The 20,184-nt window shown below is 43.3% G+C and overlaps 1 protein-coding gene and 1 non-coding gene across 8 annotated transcripts in view; both read left to right on the top strand.

Moving 5' to 3' along the window:
- The first annotated feature begins 5,210 nt into the window (after positions 1 to 5,210).
- The window catches only part of RBMX (RNA binding motif protein X-linked), a 96,898-nt gene continuing 81,924 nt past the window's right edge, over positions 5,211 to 20,184 (top strand). For 5 of the 7 annotated variants that reach the window (XR_012429912.1, XR_012429911.1, XR_012429915.1 and 2 more), the window contains exons 1-9: positions 5,211 to 5,339; positions 6,478 to 6,609; positions 6,806 to 6,912; positions 7,794 to 7,965; positions 9,533 to 9,685; positions 10,587 to 10,701; positions 10,790 to 10,915; positions 11,003 to 11,085; positions 13,899 to 13,983. Coding sequence is in view for 1 of the 7 variants with exons in the window: in XM_074029316.1 (XP_073885417.1) it covers positions 6,501 to 6,609; positions 6,806 to 6,912; positions 7,794 to 7,965; positions 9,533 to 9,685; positions 10,587 to 10,701; positions 10,790 to 10,915; positions 11,003 to 11,085; positions 11,722 to 12,032 (1,176 nt within the window). In the remaining 6 variants the exon portion in view is untranslated. Of the gene's footprint in view, positions 5,340 to 6,477; positions 6,610 to 6,805; positions 6,913 to 7,793; positions 7,966 to 9,532; positions 9,686 to 10,586; positions 10,702 to 10,789; positions 10,916 to 11,002; positions 11,086 to 11,721; positions 12,789 to 13,898; positions 13,984 to 15,835; positions 17,079 to 20,184 lie in introns of those variants that run through there. The other 2 variants (XR_012429910.1, XM_074029316.1) reach the window with 2 other exon arrangements.
- LOC123571485 (small nucleolar RNA SNORD61) lies at positions 6,657 to 6,728 on the top strand. Its single transcript, XR_006695641.2, has one exon. It is a non-coding gene; the product is annotated as a small nucleolar RNA SNORD61 (small nucleolar RNA).

The following is a 20,184-nucleotide window of genomic DNA, read 5'->3' as shown; positions in this document are numbered from 1 at the left end:
GATGGCATCTGAAGACAAAACAATAAGGCAAAGGAAAGATTATAGCAAAGAAAAAAAATGCAACTACATTTAATGACAATATAAAAGAGTAAATAGAAAGAGGCAAAGAGAAAAATCTAGAAGATCCATGAGGAGGAGGGATGGGATTCGGAAATTACTTTTGGGCAGTGTGAGACCTGCTTATCCAACTGCCTGTTGGCCAGAGTCCCTCACACTCAGCACGCCCACGTCCCCCTCTCCTGCATTACATCAGCAATACCCTTCTGATTTGTCTCCTTGCTTCCTGTCTCTCCCTCCCCCAATACAGTCTCCAGACTGCAACCACAGTAATCTCATTAAGATGAAATCTGATTACCATACTCCACCTCTTAAAAAGGCTCCCCTCTCGGCCGGGCTCAGTGGCTCACATCTGTAGTCCCAGCACTTCGGGAGGCCGAGGCGGGTGGATTACCTGAGGTCAGGAGTTCAAGACCAGCCTGGCCAACATGGTGAAACCCCATCTCTACTAAAAGTACAAAAATCAGCTGGGCATGGTGATGGACACCTGTAATCCCAGCTACTTGGGAGGCCGAGACAGGAGAATCACTTGAACCTGGGGTGCGGAGGTTGCGGTGAGCCGAGATGGCACCACTTCACTCCAGCCTGGTCAAAAGAGCGAAATACTGTCTCAAATAAAAAAAAAAAAAAAAAAAAAAAAAAGAAGGCTCCCCTCTCTAATGCCCTTCGGATCTAGTCAGTAGCACTCTGCTTCCCCCTCAAGCTTCTTCTTTTTCCTCTCTGTCCCTACTGGACGACATGGCCAACTGATCCCCTCCTACAATTCCTTTAACTTAGCCATCCCTACCCCACCCACTCGCTTTTGGTCCTTGGAAGTGGTGTTTGCACCCAACACCACCAGCATGCTACTTCTCCTCCCCCACATTCCTGGGTGTGAACTGCAGAGGCCAAAGTGAGCTGGTCTACCGGGATGCACATTTCCTTTTTGAGACCCAAGAGGACAGGGTTATCTATTGTCGAGCCTGCCCCATTCTGCCCAAGACTAGAGGAGACCTGATTTACACTCAGAGCCTACAGGAGAGTCCTGTAGTCTCTGTTTGGATTTGAGACAGAGAAAGAGAGTGCCTGCTTCCACAGGGTGAGGGATTTATCCTGGCTCCCTCTGGGGGTACAGGTTCTGCTTGCTGAGCCTGGTGTTTAAGTCATTTTTGCCAATTCTCAAATGGCTCCAGACTCGATAATTTACATAACTCATTCAAAAGGCAAATGAACATGCCTTTTGATTTACTTTTTATTATTTGGCTGGGGGAAAAAAAAAACAAGAACAAATATTCTCGTCCTACTGGGCATTACTCCCCCTATTAATGTTAATAATTCAGAGCTGGTTTCGAAGCTTCTTGGGGGCTTTTACCCATGACCTGAGTATTATTTACTACAACCTGCCTGGCATATATCAAAATTCACCATGGGCAGGTAATTGTAACTATGAAGAAGAAAAGGGCTGGCACGGTGGCTCATGCCTGTAATCCCAGCACTTTGGGAGTCCGTGGCGGGCAGATCATCTGAGGTCAGGAGTTTGAGACCAGCCTGGCCAATATGGTGAAACCCTGTCTCTACTAAAAATACAAAATTAGCTGGGCATGGTGGCGCATGCTTGTAATCCCAGCTACTCAGGAGGCAGAGACAGGAGACTCACTTGAACCGGGTAGGCGGAGTTTGCAGTGAGCCAAGATGGCGCCAGTGCACTCTTGCCTGGGCAACGAGAGCGAAACTCCTTCTCAAAAAAAAAAAAGAAGGCCGGGCGCGGTGGCTCAAGCCTGTAATCCCAGCACTTTGGGAGGCCGAGACGGGCGGATCACGAGGTCGGGAGATCGAGACCATCCTGGCTAACACGGTGAAACCCCGTCTGTACTAAAAAAATACAAAAAAAAAACTAGCCGGGCGAGGTGGTGGGCGCCTGTAGTCCCAGCTACTCGGGAGGCTGAGGCAGGAGAATGGCGTGAACCCGGGAGGCGGAGCTTGCAGTGAGCTGAGATCCGGCCACTGCACTCCAGCCTGGGCGACAGAGCGAGACTCCGTCTCAAAAAAAAAAAAAAAAAAAGAAGAAGAAAAGTGAAAATTGTCCATAAATTCTACCACTCCAAGATAAACTGGTAACATTTTGGCATATTTCCTCCCAGTTGTTTTGTCTCCACATATTTTTTTTAATAGCTCTTATTATGTGATCTTGGGCCTTCTTTTCCCATTGTACTTTCTTGTTTGGTGGTTTCATACATTCTGATGGCTTTTATTACATCTCTGAGATGATAATTTAGCACAGATCTATGCTCTGAGCTTCAGATTTTTCTGCCCCTATATCCCAAACTTGCTCCTCTGAAACCATTTTCGTAAATGACTGTTACCATCTGTCCCACTAATACCAGATACTTGGAGTCATCCATAATGATTTTCTGTTTCCGCAATTCTTCCCCACCCCTTTCCCATCTGTCTTAGTCCATTCCTGCTACTATAACAAAATACCATAAACTGGCTGGCTTATAAACAACAGAAATTTATTTCTCACATTTTTGTAGGCTGGTAAGTCCAAGATCAAGATGCCGGCATATTCAGTGTCTGGTGAGGGCCCACCCCCACCAGTTTTCTGGTTCATGTAAGTGGTACCTTCTCACTGTGTTCTCACATTGGTGGGCAGGGGCCTCTTTTATAAAAGTGTTAATCCCATTCATGAGGACCCCGCCCTTGTGACCTAATCTTCTCCCCAAATCCCCATCTCCTAATGCCATCACCTTGGGTATTAGGATTTCAACATATGAATTTGGGGGATGACACAAACATTTAGACCATAACACCATTAATTGTTAGACATAGTCATCTAACAATTGTTCTTTCCTCCCCGTGTCCACTGCCACCACCCTAATTCAAGCCACCATCCTCTCTTTCTGGTCTGCTCCCACAGCCCTATTAGTGTCTTTTTCCCCACACTTAACCCCTACAGTCATTTAATGGGCTCAAAGGTCCTGCCAATCTTGGCTCCCTCATTTCATGCCCCTCGAATTCTTGTCACCTGGCCCTCTTTCTGTCCCTTGATATATGCCAAGCTCTTCTTCTCTACTTTGTGCTTAGTATTCTCTTCTTTTCCTGAAGGCTTTTCCCTCAGCTGTTCCCATAGCTAGTTTCTTCTCTTCCTTCAGTTCTGATCTCCAAAGTCACCTCTTCACATAGACCTTCCCTGATGTTTTAATCAAATTTGTTCTCCCTAATATTGTCCATCAAAGCAACTAGTTTATTTCCTCCCTGGCGTTAATCACAACATGACATTCTTTTGTTAATTGTATTCAATTTCTTTCTTTAACACAAAAATTAAGTTAAAAAATTTTGTAGTTTCCCCCTAACAAGTAGGATGGGCAGATGAAATATAGAATGCTCAGTCAAATTTGAATTTCCGATAAACAGTGAATTTTTAAAATATGAGATTTGGGACATAATATACTAAAAAAAGTATTTGTTATCTGAAATTTAAACTTAACTGGGCGTCACATTTTTGTTTTCTTTTTAGACGGAGTCTTGCTCTGTTGCCAGGCTGGAGTGCAGTGGCATAATCTCGGCTCACTGCAACCGCCACCTCCCGGGTTCAAGCAATTCTCCTGCCTCAGCCTCCCGAGTAGCTGGGGCTACAGGCACACGCCACCACGCCCGGCTAATTTTTTAATTTTTATTTTAGTAGAGACGGGGTTTCACCATGTTGCACAGGCTGGTCTCAAACCCCTGAGCTCAGTCAATCTGCCCACTTCGACCTCCCAAAGTGCTGGGATTACAGGCGTGAGCCACCGCGCCCGGCCGCGTTCCATATTTTTATTTATTTATTTTTAACAGCTTCGTACAATAAATTAGCGTCCCGCATTTTCTTTTTCCTTTGAGACGGAGTCTCGCTCTGTCGCCTGCCCAGGCTGGAGTGCGGTGGCGCAGTCTTGGCTCACTGTAACCTCCGCCTCCCAGTTTCAAGCGATTCTCCTGCCTCAGCCTCCTGAGTAGCTGCGACTACAGGCGCGTGCCACCACGCCTGGGTAATTTCTTGTATTTTTATTTTTATTTTATTTTATTTTTTTTGAGACGGAGTCTCGCTCTCTTGCCCGGGCTGGAGTGCAGTGGCCGGATCTCAGCTCACTGCAAGCTCCGCCTCCCGGGTTCACGCCATTCTCCTGCCTCAGCCTCCCGAGTAGCTGGGAACAGGCACCCGCCACCTCGCCCGGCTAGTTTTTTGTAGTTTTTTTAAGTAGAGACGGGGTTTCATCGTGTTAGCCACGATGGTCTCGATCTCCTGACCTCGTGATCCGCCCGTCTCGGCCTCCCAAAGTGCTGGGATTACAGGCTTGAGCCATCGCGCCCGGCCAATTTCTTTATTTTTAAAAAGAGACGGGGTTTCACCGTGTTAGCCAGGATGGTCTCCATCTCCTGACCTCGTGATCCACCGGCCTCGGCCTCACAAAGTGCTGGGATTACAGGCGTGAGCCACCGCGCCCGGCCTCGTATTTTCATTTCTTAAATCCGGCACCCTTACCCACAGGCCTGACTCTTGTCTTTTCCTGGGGTTTTATCTTCCTGGCCTAGCCCAGAGCCCACTATTTACAAGGTGCTCAGTAATTGTTCTATGTGAATTAACTATCTGCATGCTGTTTTGTATGTTTTTTACTCATCTGAAATTTACATGTATTTATTAGAAATGCCCACACCCACTAAAAACACTTGTTAAAGACAATTTTTGAAAATATATTATATTGCCAAAACTTCTTTGTTTTCCGTTCCTGCAAAATTGGTATAGTAGGAGTATCTTCCCTTATCACATTTTGACAATTAGAAGAGTTAATGGAAAAGTAAAAGTAAAGTTTTGCATCGTGCCCGGCCCACTAGGCGCTCAATAATTTCAGTTCTTTATTAAATGAAGCCTGTGCACCATTTTAGAGCAAAGCAAAAAAAGCGCGTTTGTAAAGAACGGGTGGGGGTAGGGAAAACGGTTAGAAAGGTCCGCCGACCCAACACGGAGGGCCCGGGAAAAAGGGAGGAGAGAAGAGTGAGTGACAGAGGAGGCAGCCAATGGGGAGACTGGGAACTACTTCCCCCCTCCCTTTGCGTTTCAAATTCTAAGCTCCGTTTCCATCCGGGTCCTTCAGCCTCGTTCCCGGGCAGTATAAAGTTTGCTGTCTCCTTTGTTCGCCCTCGTTGCGCAGTAGTGCTAGCGGCTTCGCGGTTTGGTCCTCCGACCGAGCAGCCGCCACTGGTGCTCAGCTGCTCGGAGGCCCGTGTCGGCGAGCTCGTTGGAGCTTGAACCCATTGTCACCCCTCCGGTACGTGTCTCCTTTCCTCAGTCCGTTTTTCGTGACACTCTCGCCGTGTTAGGACTGGGGATTATATCTCCCTGGAGATGGGGGTGGCGGGCGCCATTTTAAGAACCCAAAGGTTCCGACCTATTTAAATAAAGCAGAAGGGGTCGAGGGAAAACAAATGAGGGGGCCCGTTTGGTCGTATGCCTCTCGAGAAAGTTTGGCTGCCGCCTGCGGGAGTTGGTAGCGGAGGTCGGGGCTTTGTAGGCTGGAGCGGGGCGAGGAGCGACCGCACCACCGCGATACCTGCATTGGTATGGCGCTGGCGCTAATGATGGGCATGTGGACTTCCATGCGGGCTGCGGGCTACGTATTCATTGGCGGCCCCGGAGAAGAAGCCCTCTGAATGTTCCCAGCCAATGTTGGTGGTAAAAGTTAGTCCCCTGACCAGTGTCAGTGGTTCTGGGTTGAATCCAAGTGTCGCCATTTTGTCTTTTACACGCGGTTTTTAATGACGAGTTTTAATTAGGTTCCGCTGCAGTCACGGAGTGTCGAGTGTTAGTGAGTGCGTCCGCGTTCCGTTACTTAATAGGAAACGAGGTTGACAATTTGTTTTTATCTTTTTGGCTGGATAGTAGAATTTTAGGTAGGGCGGGGGCCGGTGGAGAAGAGGCGGCATAACTTGGCTCAAACTTCACATTTCTCCTTGGATTTAGTAGGGAATTCTAAGGAAAAGAGGACGTTAGAAGAGGGCTTGGTGTTAAGGTCCTGTGCCTGGCCTGTGACCTTGGGAGTCTTTTAAAACCCCATCGTTAGGAAGGGCGTGATGAGTAATTGAATTTTTCAAAGGCAACAGAACTAGAACTAGAAGTTGGTTTTTCAGATGTTAAGCAGCTGTTGCTTAAGAACAGCTATGGGTGATCAAGGGTAGTGGTAAGAGTTAAACTGGCCCTTTTAACCAGTTTTATGTAAATTGCAGTGTTACTAATCTACTTAATTCAAATTGCTTCCTACTGTGACTGAGGCTTAGCTTGTTATCCTTTTCTTTAGTTATTAAGAAACAATGGTTTTAGTGGAAAATATGAAAAATGTGCCAAAGTAAAAGTGTCCAATAAACTTGAGGAACTTTTTGCAGTGAGGTAATACTATTCCTTTTCAACAGACTCACCGGCAAAAAAAAAAAAAATGGTTGAAGCAGATCGCCCAGGAAAGCTCTTCATTGGTGGGCTTAATACGGAAACAAATGAGAAAGCTCTTGAAGCAGTATTTGGCAAATATGGACGAATAGTGGAAGGTGAGTTGTCTGGCAGTACAGGCTGGGCTATGATAATTAAAATATAAGCTGTGATGAATTTGATTGCATTGATCGTCTGACATGATAATGTATTTTGTCCTCTAAGAAGTTCTGAGCTTTCTGTTTTTACACATTTACTTTGGTTATTTCATTTGAACTAGGGTAACACTTTATTTTTCTGAAAACTACTTTTTAGTACTCTTGATGAAAGACCGGGAAACCAACAAATCAAGAGGATTTGCTTTTGTCACCTTTGAAAGCCCAGCAGACGCTAAGGATGCAGCCAGAGACATGAATGGAAAGGTGAGATTGTCTACCCAATGGATGATAACCTGTTAACAGTGCATAACATAACATAGTTGCCCAAGTCTGGTCTAGGGCAGCTTTTGAGTTTTCGTCGTTTTTCAGTATATACCTGTCTGGGACTCATCCTGTTTGTGATCCCGTTCCAAAGAGTATTCTGTAATTGCAGAACCAAATCTGGTAGTGAGTTATATCTTACGCAGTTAACATTCTCTCGGTTCAGAATAATTATGACATTACGTGATACCTTTTTTTTTTTTTTGGTAGTCTCCCTCTATCACCTAGGCTGGAGTGCAATGGTGTGATCTGCCCACTGCAACCTCTGCCTCCCGACTTCTAAATGATTATTCTGCCTCAGCCTCCCGAGTAGCTGGGATTACAGGCACGCGTGACCACACCCGGATAATTTTGTATTTTTGGTAGAGACGGGGTTTCACCATTTTGGCCAGGCTGGTCACAAACTCCTGATTTCAGGTGATCCACCCGCCTCAGCCTCCCAAAGTACTGGGATTACAGGTGTGAGCCACTGCACCTAGCCAACATGATACATTTTGTCTTGAGATCCATAAACCATATTTTGATAACTTGGCTTTTAGTTTTGATAACAAACTGATACCTACTTGGCCTTGTTTTAAATTTTACCATACAGTAATGCAGTGGATTCACGTTATGTTTCAATCCAGATCATCAGTATCATTTTCAAGTATTAAGAATTTTAAGTGGAAAAGCCCCATTTAACTGGCTATATTTGCAGTGTTTTTTCTTAGACTAGTGAGCAACACTTATCCATAACTGTATTTTGAAGGACCTGTTAGTGTCTTAGTGCATAGTAGATGTGCAAATTGTTTAAATCTTGATTTAACCATATCTTTTTTTTTTAGTCATTAGATGGAAAAGCCATCAAAGTGGAACAAGCCACCAAACCATCATTTGAAAGTGGTAGACGTGGACCGCCTCCACCTCCAAGAAGTAGAGGCCCTCCAAGAGGTCTTAGAGGTGGAAGAGGAGGAAGTGGAGGAACCAGGGGACCTCCCTCACGGGGAGGACACATGGGTAATAACTTGCGTAGACCTCGGGTTTGGTGTGTAAGTTAGGGACTGCAAGCTCCCACCAAATGGATGCTTTGGTTAAGTCCTTGAGGAAAGGTGCCAACTTTTGAAATTGACAACACTTGTTCATCTATCAAAGTGATTGCCAGTTGAAAGCATAGGAAGCATGTGAGATTATAGTGTTAAACCGTGGACAGTGTTACTTCTTGTCCAAGTAGTTTACTCTGTAGGAAAGGCATTTAAAAATTGATAAGCCAAGGTGTTGGACATGAAAATGAAATCATTTTTCTTTTATTTATTTATTTATTTTTTTTGAGATGGAGTCTTGCTCTTTCACCTAGGCTGGAGTGCAGTGGCGGGATCTCAGCTTACTGCAAGCTCCACCTCCCGGGTTTACGCCATTCTCCTGCCTCAGCCTCCTGAGTAGCTGGGACCACAGGCGCCCGCCACCTTGCCCGGCCAGTTTTTTGTATTTTTTAGTAGAAACGGGGTTCCACCGTGTTAGTCTCGATCTCCTGACCTCGTGATCCACCCGCCTCAGCCTCAGCCTCCCAAAGTGCTGGGATTACAGGCTTGAGCCACTGCGCCCAGCCCATTTTTATTTTTTAAAGTTAGCTGGGCATGGTGGTGGGCGCTTATAATCCCAGCTACTCAGGAGGCTGAGGCAGAAGAATCACTTGAACTCGGGAGGCGGAGGTTGCAGTGAGCCGAGATCGTGTCACTGTACTCTCCAGCCTGGGGGAACAGAGTGAGACTCCTCAAAAAAAAAAAAAGTTTAAGACTACCTTCAGTTCTTACTTCCCCAGTCTATATAACTGCACTGCATGTTCCATCAAGTACAAGTGAAACTAGACTAGCCAAATTAATAATGGTCATTTTTGTTCGTTCGTTTGTTTTTGGGAGACAGAGTTTAGCTCTTGTTGCGCAGGCTGGAGTGCAGTGGCACGATCTTGGCTCACAGCAGCCTCTGCCTCCCAGGTTTAAGTGATTGTCCTGCCTCCGCCTCCCGAGTAGCTGGGATTACAGGCATGCACCACCACACCTGGATTTTTGTATTTTTAGTAGAGACAGGATTTCACCATGTTACGCTGGTCTTGAACTCCTGGTCTCAGGTGATCTGCCTGCCTCGGCTGCTCAAAGTGCTGGGATTACAGGCCTGAGCCATTGTGCCCGGCCTAATGGTCATATTCTTCATGAAGCAAAGGAAATTTTGTAGTGGCCGAGTTTGGTGGTTCACGCCTGCAATCCCAGCACTTTGGGAGGCCGAGGCAGGAGGATCACAAGGTCAAGTTCGAGACCAGCCTGGCCAGCATGGTGAAATCCTGTATCTGCTAAAAAAAAAAAAATACAAATTACTTGGGCATGGTGGCGCACACCTGTAATCCCAGCTACTCGGGAGGCTAAGGCAGGAGAATTGCTTGAACCCAGGAGGCGGAGGTTACAGTGAGCTGAGATCCCGCCACTGCACTCCAGCCTGGGCGAGAGAGCGAGACTCCGTATCAAAAAAAAACTCTCATATCTTTCTTGATTCTTGTGAGTAGTAATATTTTTCTTTTCTATTCTTGATGTAGATGACGGTGGATATTCCATGAATTTTAACATGAGTTCTTCCAGGGGACCACTCCCAGTAAAAAGAGGACCACCACCAAGAAGTGGGGGTCCTCCTCCCAAGAGATCTGCACCTTCAGGACCAGTTCGCAGTAGCAGTGGAATGGGAGGGAGAGGTAAATGTTCCATGTATGACAATCTGTGCTACTACTGTAACAAAGAATTGAGAGGTAAATGATGCTTAAAAGTTTAATTGGCTGGGCGTGGTGTCTCATGCCTGTAATCCTAGCATTTTGGGAGGCCAAGGCAAGAGATTAGGACTATCCTGGCCAACGTGGTGAAACCCTGTCTCTACTAAAAAAATACAAAAATTAGCTGGGCATAGGGTGGGTGCCTGTAATCCCCGCTACTTGGGAGGCTGAGGCGGGAGAATTGCTGGAACCTGGGAGGCGGAGGTTGCAGGGAACCGAGATGATGCCACTGCACTCCAGCCTGGCAACAGAGAGACTCCGTCTCAAAACACACACACGCACGCGCACGCACACACCCCCCTAGCTTTATTCGTGGAGTCTGGGCGCGGTGGCTCACACCTGTAATGTTGGCACTTTGGTAGGCTGAGGTGGGCGGATCACGAGGCCCGGAGTTTGACGCTAGTCTGGCCAACATGGTGAAACTCTGTTTCTACTAAAAATACAAAAATTAGCCGGGCACGGTGGCGGGTGCCTGTAATCCCAGGTACTCTGGAGACTGAGGCGGGAGAATCACTCGAACCCAGAAGGCGGAGGTTGCAGTGAGCCGAGATCACAGGACTGCACTCCAGCCTGGGTGACAGAGCGAGACTCCATCTCAAAAAAAAAAAAAAAAAAACTTTTGGTCATGTGTTGTAGGTGATTTAGATAAATGGAATTAGCACTGAAAAAAATTTAAAATGTGAATCGGAAATTCTAGAAAAAATGAGATCTAGCCTCCGTAATGTCATCTTTGAAGTCAGTCTCGTTTTCATAGCCTGAATGTAAGTTCACGTTTTAACTTCTTTCTCTGACTGTGTTTAAAAAAAGTGATGTAATTTTCCTTAAGCTCCTGTATCACGTGGAAGAGATAGTTACGGAGGTCCACCTCGAAGGGAGCCACTGCCCTCTCGTAGAGATGTTTATTTGTCCCCAAGAGATGATGGGTATTCTACTAAAGACAGGTAATAGAAAATTGCAGCTTTTTAAATTAATAATTAAGGTTGAAGGAAAGCTTATCAAAAGCATGAACCAAAACTTTTGTGTTTGTAGCTATTCAAGCAGAGATTACCCAAGTTCTCGTGATACTAGAGATTATGCACCACCACCACGAGATTATACTTACCGTGATTATGGTCATTCCAGTTCACGTGATGACTATCCATCAAGAGGCTATAGGTAAGTGACTGCTTCTGTGGCTTGCATGTAAGAAAAGTTGCTATAAAAGTTGATGCTCTGGGACTTAAAGGTTTCTCTTTAATTTAGCGATAGAGATGGATATGGTCGTGATCGTGACTATTCAGATCATCCAAGTGGAGGTTCCTACAGAGATTCATATGAGAGTTATGGTAAGATACTGGTTAAGGGTCTTGAGTATCACCAGCTTGAGTTTTTAGGTTCGTGAGCCAGTTTTTTAGGCTGCGTGGTGCTTGCTTTTTAAAGGGATGTTTGCTTGCTTTTAAAGGGGTAACTTTATCAGCTGGGCTTTTCCTAGTTTTGTGAGGGGCTTTTTTTTTGTTTTTCTAAGTTTCTTTTGAGGCTGTTTGCTTGCTTTGGAGGGGATTTTGCTTGCTTAAATTGGCAGCCTTATGTGTTTTCCCCCAACAGTGAAAATACAATTTAAAAATTTTATTAACAAGATCAAATATTTACCATTGCAATATGAAGGCAAGTTCTACAGTTCAAAATTGCAACTTATCACTGGAAAGTGGCTGAGTGTCTACTATAAAATAACAAGCTCTCTGGAATATCCTCTTGAAATACACACCGTCTTCAGTCTTTTCAAACAAACATTAAAATGAATCCATTTCCATATCTCAGCAGATGAGCAAATCCCTGTTATGGCCAGCAATGGCAGAGTTTAAAACCTCCCACCCAGTTGAGAAAGTAAACTTTTAATACAAGAATTCTGTAAATTCAGATTTAAAATGTTGTATATATACAATTTATAGTGTTGCCATATTACCTGACCATTGACCCTGCAGGTAACTCACGTAGTGCTCCACCTACACGAGGGCCCCCGCCATCTTATGGTGGAAGCAGTCGCTATGATGATTACAGCAGCTCACGTGACGGATATGGTGGAAGTCGAGACAGTTACTCAAGCAGCCGAAGTGATCTCTACTCAAGTGGTCGTGATCGGGTTGGCAGACAAGACAGAGGGCTTCCCCCTTCTATGGAAAGGGGGTACCCTCCTCCACGTGATTCCTACAGCAGTTCAAGCCGCGGAGCACCAAGAGGTGGTGGCCGTGGAGGAAGCCGATCTGATAGAGGGGGAGGCAGAAGCAGATACTAGAAACAAACAAAACTTTGGACCAAAATCCCAGTTCAAAGAAACAAAAAGTGGAAACTATTCTGTCATAACTACCCAAGGACTACTAAAAGGAAAAATTGTGTTACATTTTTTAAATGCCCTGTTAAGTTTTCCTCCATAATTTTTATGTTCTTGTGAGGCAAAAAGTAAAACATGTTTAATTTTATTTGACTTTATGACATTGCTTTTCAACAAGCAAATGTTCTTGTGAGGCAAAAAGTAAAACATGTTTAATTTTATTTGACTTTATGACATTGCTTTTCAACAAGCAAATGTTAAATGTGTTAAGACTTGTACTAGTGTTGCAACTTTCCAAGTAAAAGTATCCCTAAAGGCCACTTCCTATCTTGATTTTTCCCAGTAAATGAGGCAAGCAATTCTAAGATCTTCCACAGAACATCTAGCCATCTAAAATGGAGAGATGAATCATTCTACCTATACAAACAAGCTAGCTACTAGAGGGTGGTTGGGGTATGCTACTTATAAGATTTCAGAGTGTCTTCCAACTGAAATCTCAATGTTCTCAGTATGAAAAACCTGAAATCACATGCCTGTGTAAGGAAAGTGCTATTCACCCAGTAAACCCAAAAAAGCAAATGGATAATGCTGGCCATTTTGCCTTTCTCACATTTCCTTGGGAATCTGCAAGAACCTCCCCTTTCCCCTCCCCCAGTAAGACCATTTAAGTGTGTGTTAAACAACTACAGAATACTAAATAAAAAGTTTGGCCAAAACCAACCATGAAGCTGCAAAGGTGCTTGCTCTTACTGTTTCAAATTTTTGCAACTCTGTAGTGTCTCACTTTTAAAGGAACAGCTTGATTGCAAAGGAGAAAATAGATAAGCAATGAAGTTATCTCCAACTTCCTAAAGGCTTATGACTTCTAAAAAGTGAATCTATCAGCATTCCACATCAGATTTAAAGCATCAAATGCCTGTGAAACAGCAAAGATGGTAAGCAAAGCAAACTAGTTTTTCCGTCTAAGTCGAAATTGAACACTTACCTTCCTCATAGTACAGTGAAACATACTGTACCTCAAGGCAATGGAAATGCCTTCTAGATTAAAAAACTTTTGGAGAAAAGAAATATTCAATAGCATATTAGAAGTCTTCCAAATTCAACACTTGGATTCTTTTTTTTTTTTTTTAAGCATGTATGACACTTAAAGGCTTTATTAATAAAGCTGTTGTTTACCAATGGCGATCTGGGGCTTGGGAGGGGGTATTTTTTTCAAAGTCCATTTTTGATGAAGACCTTTAAACATGCTTCATATGTTTTAACATTTTTTTCAAATTAGTCTTTTAGTCAATGTAGGAAATGGCTTAAGTTTGGGGTCCCCCTTTTTACCCCTGTAAGCCATTGCAAACTTGACATTTAGTTGGATGCCTGACTTGTTTTTAGTTCTATGAAACTACACTGTATGGAGAAAATCTATTGCAAGTGGTCTTTAAAAAGCAAAACCTGAGGCAGCATGACCCAGGTCCAGCCATGAAGTTGAAAAAGATGCTCTTGAATATAGTAAACTTGAAGACCTCCAACTAAAAATCCTTATACTGCACTTATTCCTTCAAATAAGTTTTGTTCGTTCAACTTATGGATTTAACGTGGCAGTGCACCATTGGAACAGAATGACAATCCATAAGCCATGCAACTTAACCATTTAAGCCATTCCAGTCCATCCCGAGCCAGTGAATCTTCCACCACTTAAGAGAAGTAGTAGAACATGAAATATATTAAGCTGCAAGTCTGAACTTGCCTTTTCTCTCTGGAAAAGAGGGCAGTAATAGGCAAGTTTTAAAGAATTTCCTTAAGAGAGATAACTAGTTTTCATTTATTTAACTTTTGCAGGTTGATGATTATGCTCATTATGGTCGTGGAGTGCTGATTGATTCACAGTAGATAAAGCTGGCAGTAAGAGAAATCAAATGCTAAGGTAAGTGTTGAAAGCAGTGGCCTTTGAAGGTTTAAATGCTGTGTAACTACCACTTAGTTTAGCTGTGACATTGGCAAGTTACTGTGGTCCTCATTTCATCTGTAAAAATAGTGCTTGGAATTGATGAAATTAAGTGAATGTGTAATATCTGCACATTTCATGGTGAATATAGAGTGAGGTTACATTTTAATGAGTGTGGCTCATTCATGCGATTATTCTTAGCTACTTTTGAACTCATAAAGCTTGCTAATAGCTCTTCATATGCAAGCATTCTCAACAGGAAGTACACACGTAAGAAGTTTGCTTGGCTGGGCGCCGTGGCTCATGCCTTTAATCCCAGGACTTTGGGAGGCCAAGGCGGGCAGACCACGAGGTCAGGAGTTAGAAACCAGTCTGGCAAACATGGTGAAACCTCATCTCTACTAAAAAAAAAAAAAAAAAAAAAAAAAAAAAAAAAAAAACGGAGAGTGGTGGCATTCGCCTGTAATTCCAGCCACTCAGGAGGCTGAGGCAGGAGAATTGCTTGAACCCAGGAGGCAGAGGTTGCAGTGAGCCGAGGTCACGCCATTGCACTCCAGCCTGGGTGACAGAGCAAGACCCTGTCTCAAGAAGAGGAGAAAAAAAGTTTGCTCAGTGCATTTTGTAAAAGGATATACTCTCATTGTTACTAGTTAGTGCCTGCTCATTTGCACAGCCACAATACAAATTGACTAAATGTGGAGTTAATGATGCAACTGTGGCTGCAAGTTCCCTGTTTGATTAACATAATTTTGACATAATGATGACATAGTATGTAATTTTAATGTTACCAATTTTTTTTTTTTTTTTTGAGACGGAGTCTTGCTCTGTTGCCCAGGCTGGAGTGCAGTGGCGCGATCTCAGCTCACTGCAAGCTCTGCCTCCTGGGTTCACGTCATTCTCCTGCCTCAGCCTCCCCAGCAGCTGGGACTACAGGTGCACGCTGCCACGCCCGGCTAATTTTTTTGTATTTTTAGTAGAGACGCGGTTTTACCGTGTTAGGCAGGATGGTCTCGATCTCCTGACCTTGTGATCTGCCTGCCTCGCCTCCCAAAGTGCTGGGATTACAGGCGTGAGCTACCAAGCTCAGCCGCCTGTGGTTGATTTTTAAAGCTTGCGTGTTCTTTTTTTTTTCCTTTCTGAGGCAGTTTTGCACTTGTTGCCCAGGCTAGAGTGCAGTGGCGTGATCTCAGCTCACTGCAATCTGCTTCCTAGGTTCAAGCGATTTTCCTGCCTCGGCTTTCCAGGTAGCTGGGATTACAGGTGCCTGCCACTGTGCCCGGCTATTTTTTTGTATTTTTAGTAGAGATGGGGTTTCACTGTTGGCCAGGCTGGTCTTGAACCCCTAACCTCAGGTGATCTGCCTGCCTCGGTCTCCCAGTGTGCTGAGATTATAGGCGTGAGTCACTGCATCCGGCTTTCTTTTCTTTTTTCTTTTTTTTTTTTTTGAGATGGCTTCTCCCTGTGGCGTGATCTCAACTCAGCGCCGCCCAGGTTCAAGCGATTCTCCTGCCTCTCAGATTCCCAAGTAGCTGGGACTACGGGTGTGCACCACCGTTCCCGGCTAATCTTTGTACTTTTTGTAGAGACAGGGTTTCACTATGTTGGCCAGGCTGGTCTCGAACTCCTGACCTTGAGTGATCTGCCTGTCTCGGCTTCCCAGTGTTGGGATTACAGGCGTCAGCCACTGCGCCTGCCCAGAGCTTGCTTTTTAAAGCAATTTTATTTTTAGCTAAAACAACAAAAAATACATTTAAATGATAGTTTGGGGGGAAGTACTTCACAGTAAAACAAATACTATGTAACAGGATCCCATGTGTTTTTCATTTTACAGAGTTGTTGAAGCAGAAGGCGGCTGATTGTCAATAAGTCACTACAGTTGCATAAGCAGTGCTGTCAGAATTGGTTTGGTGCAGGCAATAGATTTTGCCTTCAGGGGTTCCTGTGGATCTGAGGAAGGCATCAGTGTTGATTAACACTCATAACTAGGGAGCGAGTGGTAGTTACTTAAAGCAAGTAATTGGCCAAATGGAAAAGGGGAAGTAATTAAGGAAATTGGTAAGTGGAGGTAGTCAGGAAGTTCTTGTGGTTCTTTACATAGATTTTACAGCTTTGGCTTTCATTTTGTTTAGCTAAAGTCACGGGGACAACTTCAATTTAGAACTTAAGTTGAATTATAAAAATGATGGATATAGGTGGTAGCTCTATTTAGTGAAGTGTCTGTCAGAAAGTGAAACATTTTTTGGTGGTGACTTATCCACAAACAGTTTAGTTGTAGAATAAAACTTATGATTGACATCTGGAAAGTAACCATGCTAAGATGGTAAGCACACTGGAAACATGTAGGCCACTTGGCTTTGTTTTGCTGTATTGTTTTATAAGCCTACTTTACCTCCCAGTCTTGGAAACAAGTTTTAGTTTATTGGTTTGCAGACTAGAGCCAATAGTATAATGCTCTCAAAGGAAACAGACTTGAGTTGTTAGATTAGAGGAACTAACCCAACTTCTATGATTTTTTTTTTTTTTTTTTTTTTTTTTGTCGTGTAGTTATGGCACTGTCTTGTTTGGAACATTTGCAACTGGGGATAGTACCACGTTTTTAACTCTCATTTGACAACCTACTACTAATCACAGACCCCAAGGTTAATGACCAAATTTATGTGGTTTTTGCACTTCATAGTTGTCTCAGCCCAAACCTTCTATACTCTTATGATTACTTGAGTTACAGCTTCTGTGAGGACCTTTTGGCTCTTGAGATATCCTAAATATTTAAGGTATTTAGATATCTTTTAAGATAGTATAGGATATAGAGATTGTACCAAATAGGAATATTAAGTTCAAAGCAAGGAGTATGTTAAAATGACCAGATACCTGTTTGATAAATAGTTTACTGACCTAGCAGACGTGTGGAAAAAGAATCGGATCTTGATTCTTCTGGGTTTATACTGGTTGTAAAACGATACAGAAAATGTTTTCCTTGTTTAACTGGTAGTTGAACATAGAACTTGGGTATTATAGATCACTTTTCACTTTTTGGAATGTTTTGTATTGAAACTTAATAAAACTTTAACATGGCATCTTTTTTGTGGCAAGGGGCTTTTTTTTACTTTTAAGAAATTAGGGGTTTATGTTTTTAAGTGTTTTTCCCATATCTGCCTCCCCCAAACACTAGCTCTGTTGCATTGATGACACTTAATCAGTTTTGCATGGGAATGTCCAGAGTCATTGAGGCTGTTCATGTGACTAGGCCTCCCTTTTTTTTTTTGAGAGTAAGCTTCGGGCGGAATGTAGATAACTTCAATCCTCATTGTAAAAGTTAAGTGGAAGCACAATCACACACCTAAGAAGCAGAGGCTAAATAAACCAGGAATCAACTGTAGTGTTTTTATTTAATTCCTGCTTAACTCTTCGGGATAAACAGGTCAGCAGCTACTCAGTTGTGGCTGTGGATTCTAAATGCTTTGGGTTAAGCGAAGCATATGATAATATGTTTATGAATTTGTAGTTTTCAGTTTCTTTACCTAGTGTCCTGTATATATTTGATTAGTTGATGTTCATTTGCATCTAAAACTGGACATTGCATTTGGGTTATGTAGTCAGTTGAACAGAACTCATCACGTGGAGAAAGATGCAGCTAAGCTTTAAGATGGGAGAGCAAGCCCTAAGTATTGTCATTCTGTAAATAGCCTCAGCTCTACACCTATTGTTTTTTGGGGGTTTATTAATGAGATGGAGTCTCGCTCTGTCCCCCGGGCTGGAGTGCAGTGGCGCCATCTCAGATCACTGCAACCTCTGTGTCCTGGGTTCAAGCGATTGTCCTACCTCAGCCTCCCAGGTAGCTGGGATTACAGGCATGTGCCACCATACCCAGCTTATTTTGTATTTTAATATAGACAGGGTTTTCATCATGTTGGCCAGCCTGGTTTTGAACCTCCTGACCTCAAGTGATCTGCCCACCTCGGCCTCCCAAAGTGCTGGGATTACAGGTGTGAGCCACCGTGCCTAGCCAACTCTATACCTATTGTTCCAGGAAAACATTACCCATCCCATCAGTACTTTATGTTGTACATGTCAATATAATTCCTGAAAAATAACTTGAACTTTTCTATCAATGAGTTCAACTTGAATCAATTTTTAAAATAGCATTTAAATCTGAAATTGTATTAAGTGTACCGTTTTATGAACTGTGAGAAATGTGTACCCTATCAAGATAATTACCATCATCTCCAAATACTAGAGTTTTAGCCATGTATACATCAGTAGTTCCATATTGCCAAGTATGAGTGTAGTATGCTTTCCCATTCATGGAAACCTGTTTTTGGCTTTCATTCATAAAGTTGCTATAAATGTTCTTATACTAGTTTTTGTAATTACTGAGATGACAACGGGTGCAGAATTGCTGAATCAGGATAGATGTACATTTTTGAGAGATCACTAGGCATTTTTTCCAAAGTAATATTTTGGAAACACTTAGCCAATGATGTGTGAGTTATTAATCCATGCCTCCTCAGTATCTGGTGTTAAAGTTTAGTCCTTATGGTGAATTTGTGGCTCATCCACTGAGGAATGAGTAGCACTTAAAAAAAAAAAAAGTATATGGTGAAATGCACTGATCTCATGTACAGTTTGATCAGTTTTGAGAAATGCTTAGCACATCAAGACACAGAACATTGCTCCAGAAAGTTGTGTGTGCCCGTTCTCAGTAGACCACCTCCCAACACCAGCAACAAACACTGACCTGGTTTCTATCATAAGATGTTTTTTGCATATTTTGATTATGTAAATTCTGTTTATGTAATTTATGTCTAGCTGCTTACAGAATGTTTTTGAGATTCATCCACATAGTTGCATGTATATTTTATTGTGGAGTAGAATTGCAGTGTATGACGTAACTATTGATGGACATCTGGGCTAGTTCCAATTTTTGGCTGTTACAAATTCTGCTTTGAGTATTGTACGAGTCTTGGACGTAACAGTTTCGTTTGGATAAATATCTTGAGTGGAATTCATGAAGTGACAGGGTAGATAATACAGTAATCTTCAACATTGTTGAAGATTTATTGAAGGGTTCTTGGAAAATTTAATAAACCAATTTTACCATAGGCTAATTAACACAAGAATTAAGTTCCTACAGCATATTTGTAGTTAGAAACGTCAGACCTTTTTTTGAGACATCATACTCTGTTGCCCAGGCTGGCGTGTAGTACCATTATGACTTACTGCAGCCTTGACCTCCCGGACTCAAGCAATCCTCCCACCTCAACCTCCCAAGTAGCTGGGACTACAGGCGTGTGCTACCATGCCTGGCTTGGTTTTTTTGTTTTGTAGAGACGGGGAGTCTCCCTTTGTTGCCCAGGCTGGTCTTGAACTTTGCAATCCTTCCTCCGCCTCCCAAAGTGCTGAGATTACAGGTGTGTGAGCCACTGCACCTGGCACCAAATAAAAGCCAAAACACATCTAATACTAAACATTGAAATAAACGTGAGCTGTGCATGCATTTAAGAAAAGTAGAAAAGTTGAAAAGCTATATAATAATTTGCCCAGTTCAATTTAAGAAAAATTGAAAAGCTATATAGTTATTCACCCAGTTTCAGTTCAGAGTCTCAAGAAACTAGAACCTATCTAGCCAGCTGAAGGTCAACATGGTAACTGATCATGGCCAGGAGACCGTCCCATTGCAGGGCATGCTCACACCCACATTCAGTCAGATTGGAACCATTCAGACTTGCAAGTATACCTTTGGGATATGGGAGGAAACCTAGTACCCAGAGAGAAAGCCCATGCATACACAGAAAGGATGTATTAAACTCCACATAGTGGTCCCAGCCAGGAGTTGATTTTTTTTTTTTTCCTCAACAAAATGATGTTGACCAACCAAAATGACTTTTTTTTTTTTTTTTTTTTGAGACGGAGTCTTGCTCTGTAGCCCAGGCTGGAGTGCAGTGGCCGGATCTCAGCTCACTGCAAGCTCCGCCCCCCAGGTTTTCGCCATTCTCCTGCCTCAGCCTCCCGAGTAACTGGGACTACAGGCGCCCGCCACCTCGCCCGGCTAGTTTTTTGTATTTTTTTTTTTTTTTTTTTTTTTTTTAGTAGAGATGGGGTTTCACCATGTTAGCCAGGATGGTCTCGATATCCTGACCTCGTGATCCGCCCGTCTCGGCCTCCCAAAGTGCTGGGATTACA

Source organism: Macaca fascicularis, chromosome X, assembly GCF_037993035.2.
Source record: "Macaca fascicularis isolate 582-1 chromosome X, T2T-MFA8v1.1".
In the NCBI taxonomy this organism is placed as follows: Eukaryota; Metazoa; Chordata; class Mammalia; order Primates; family Cercopithecidae; genus Macaca; species Macaca fascicularis.
Note: the sequence above shows the minus strand (reverse complement) of the source record. Positions and strands in the feature narration are given on the sequence as shown.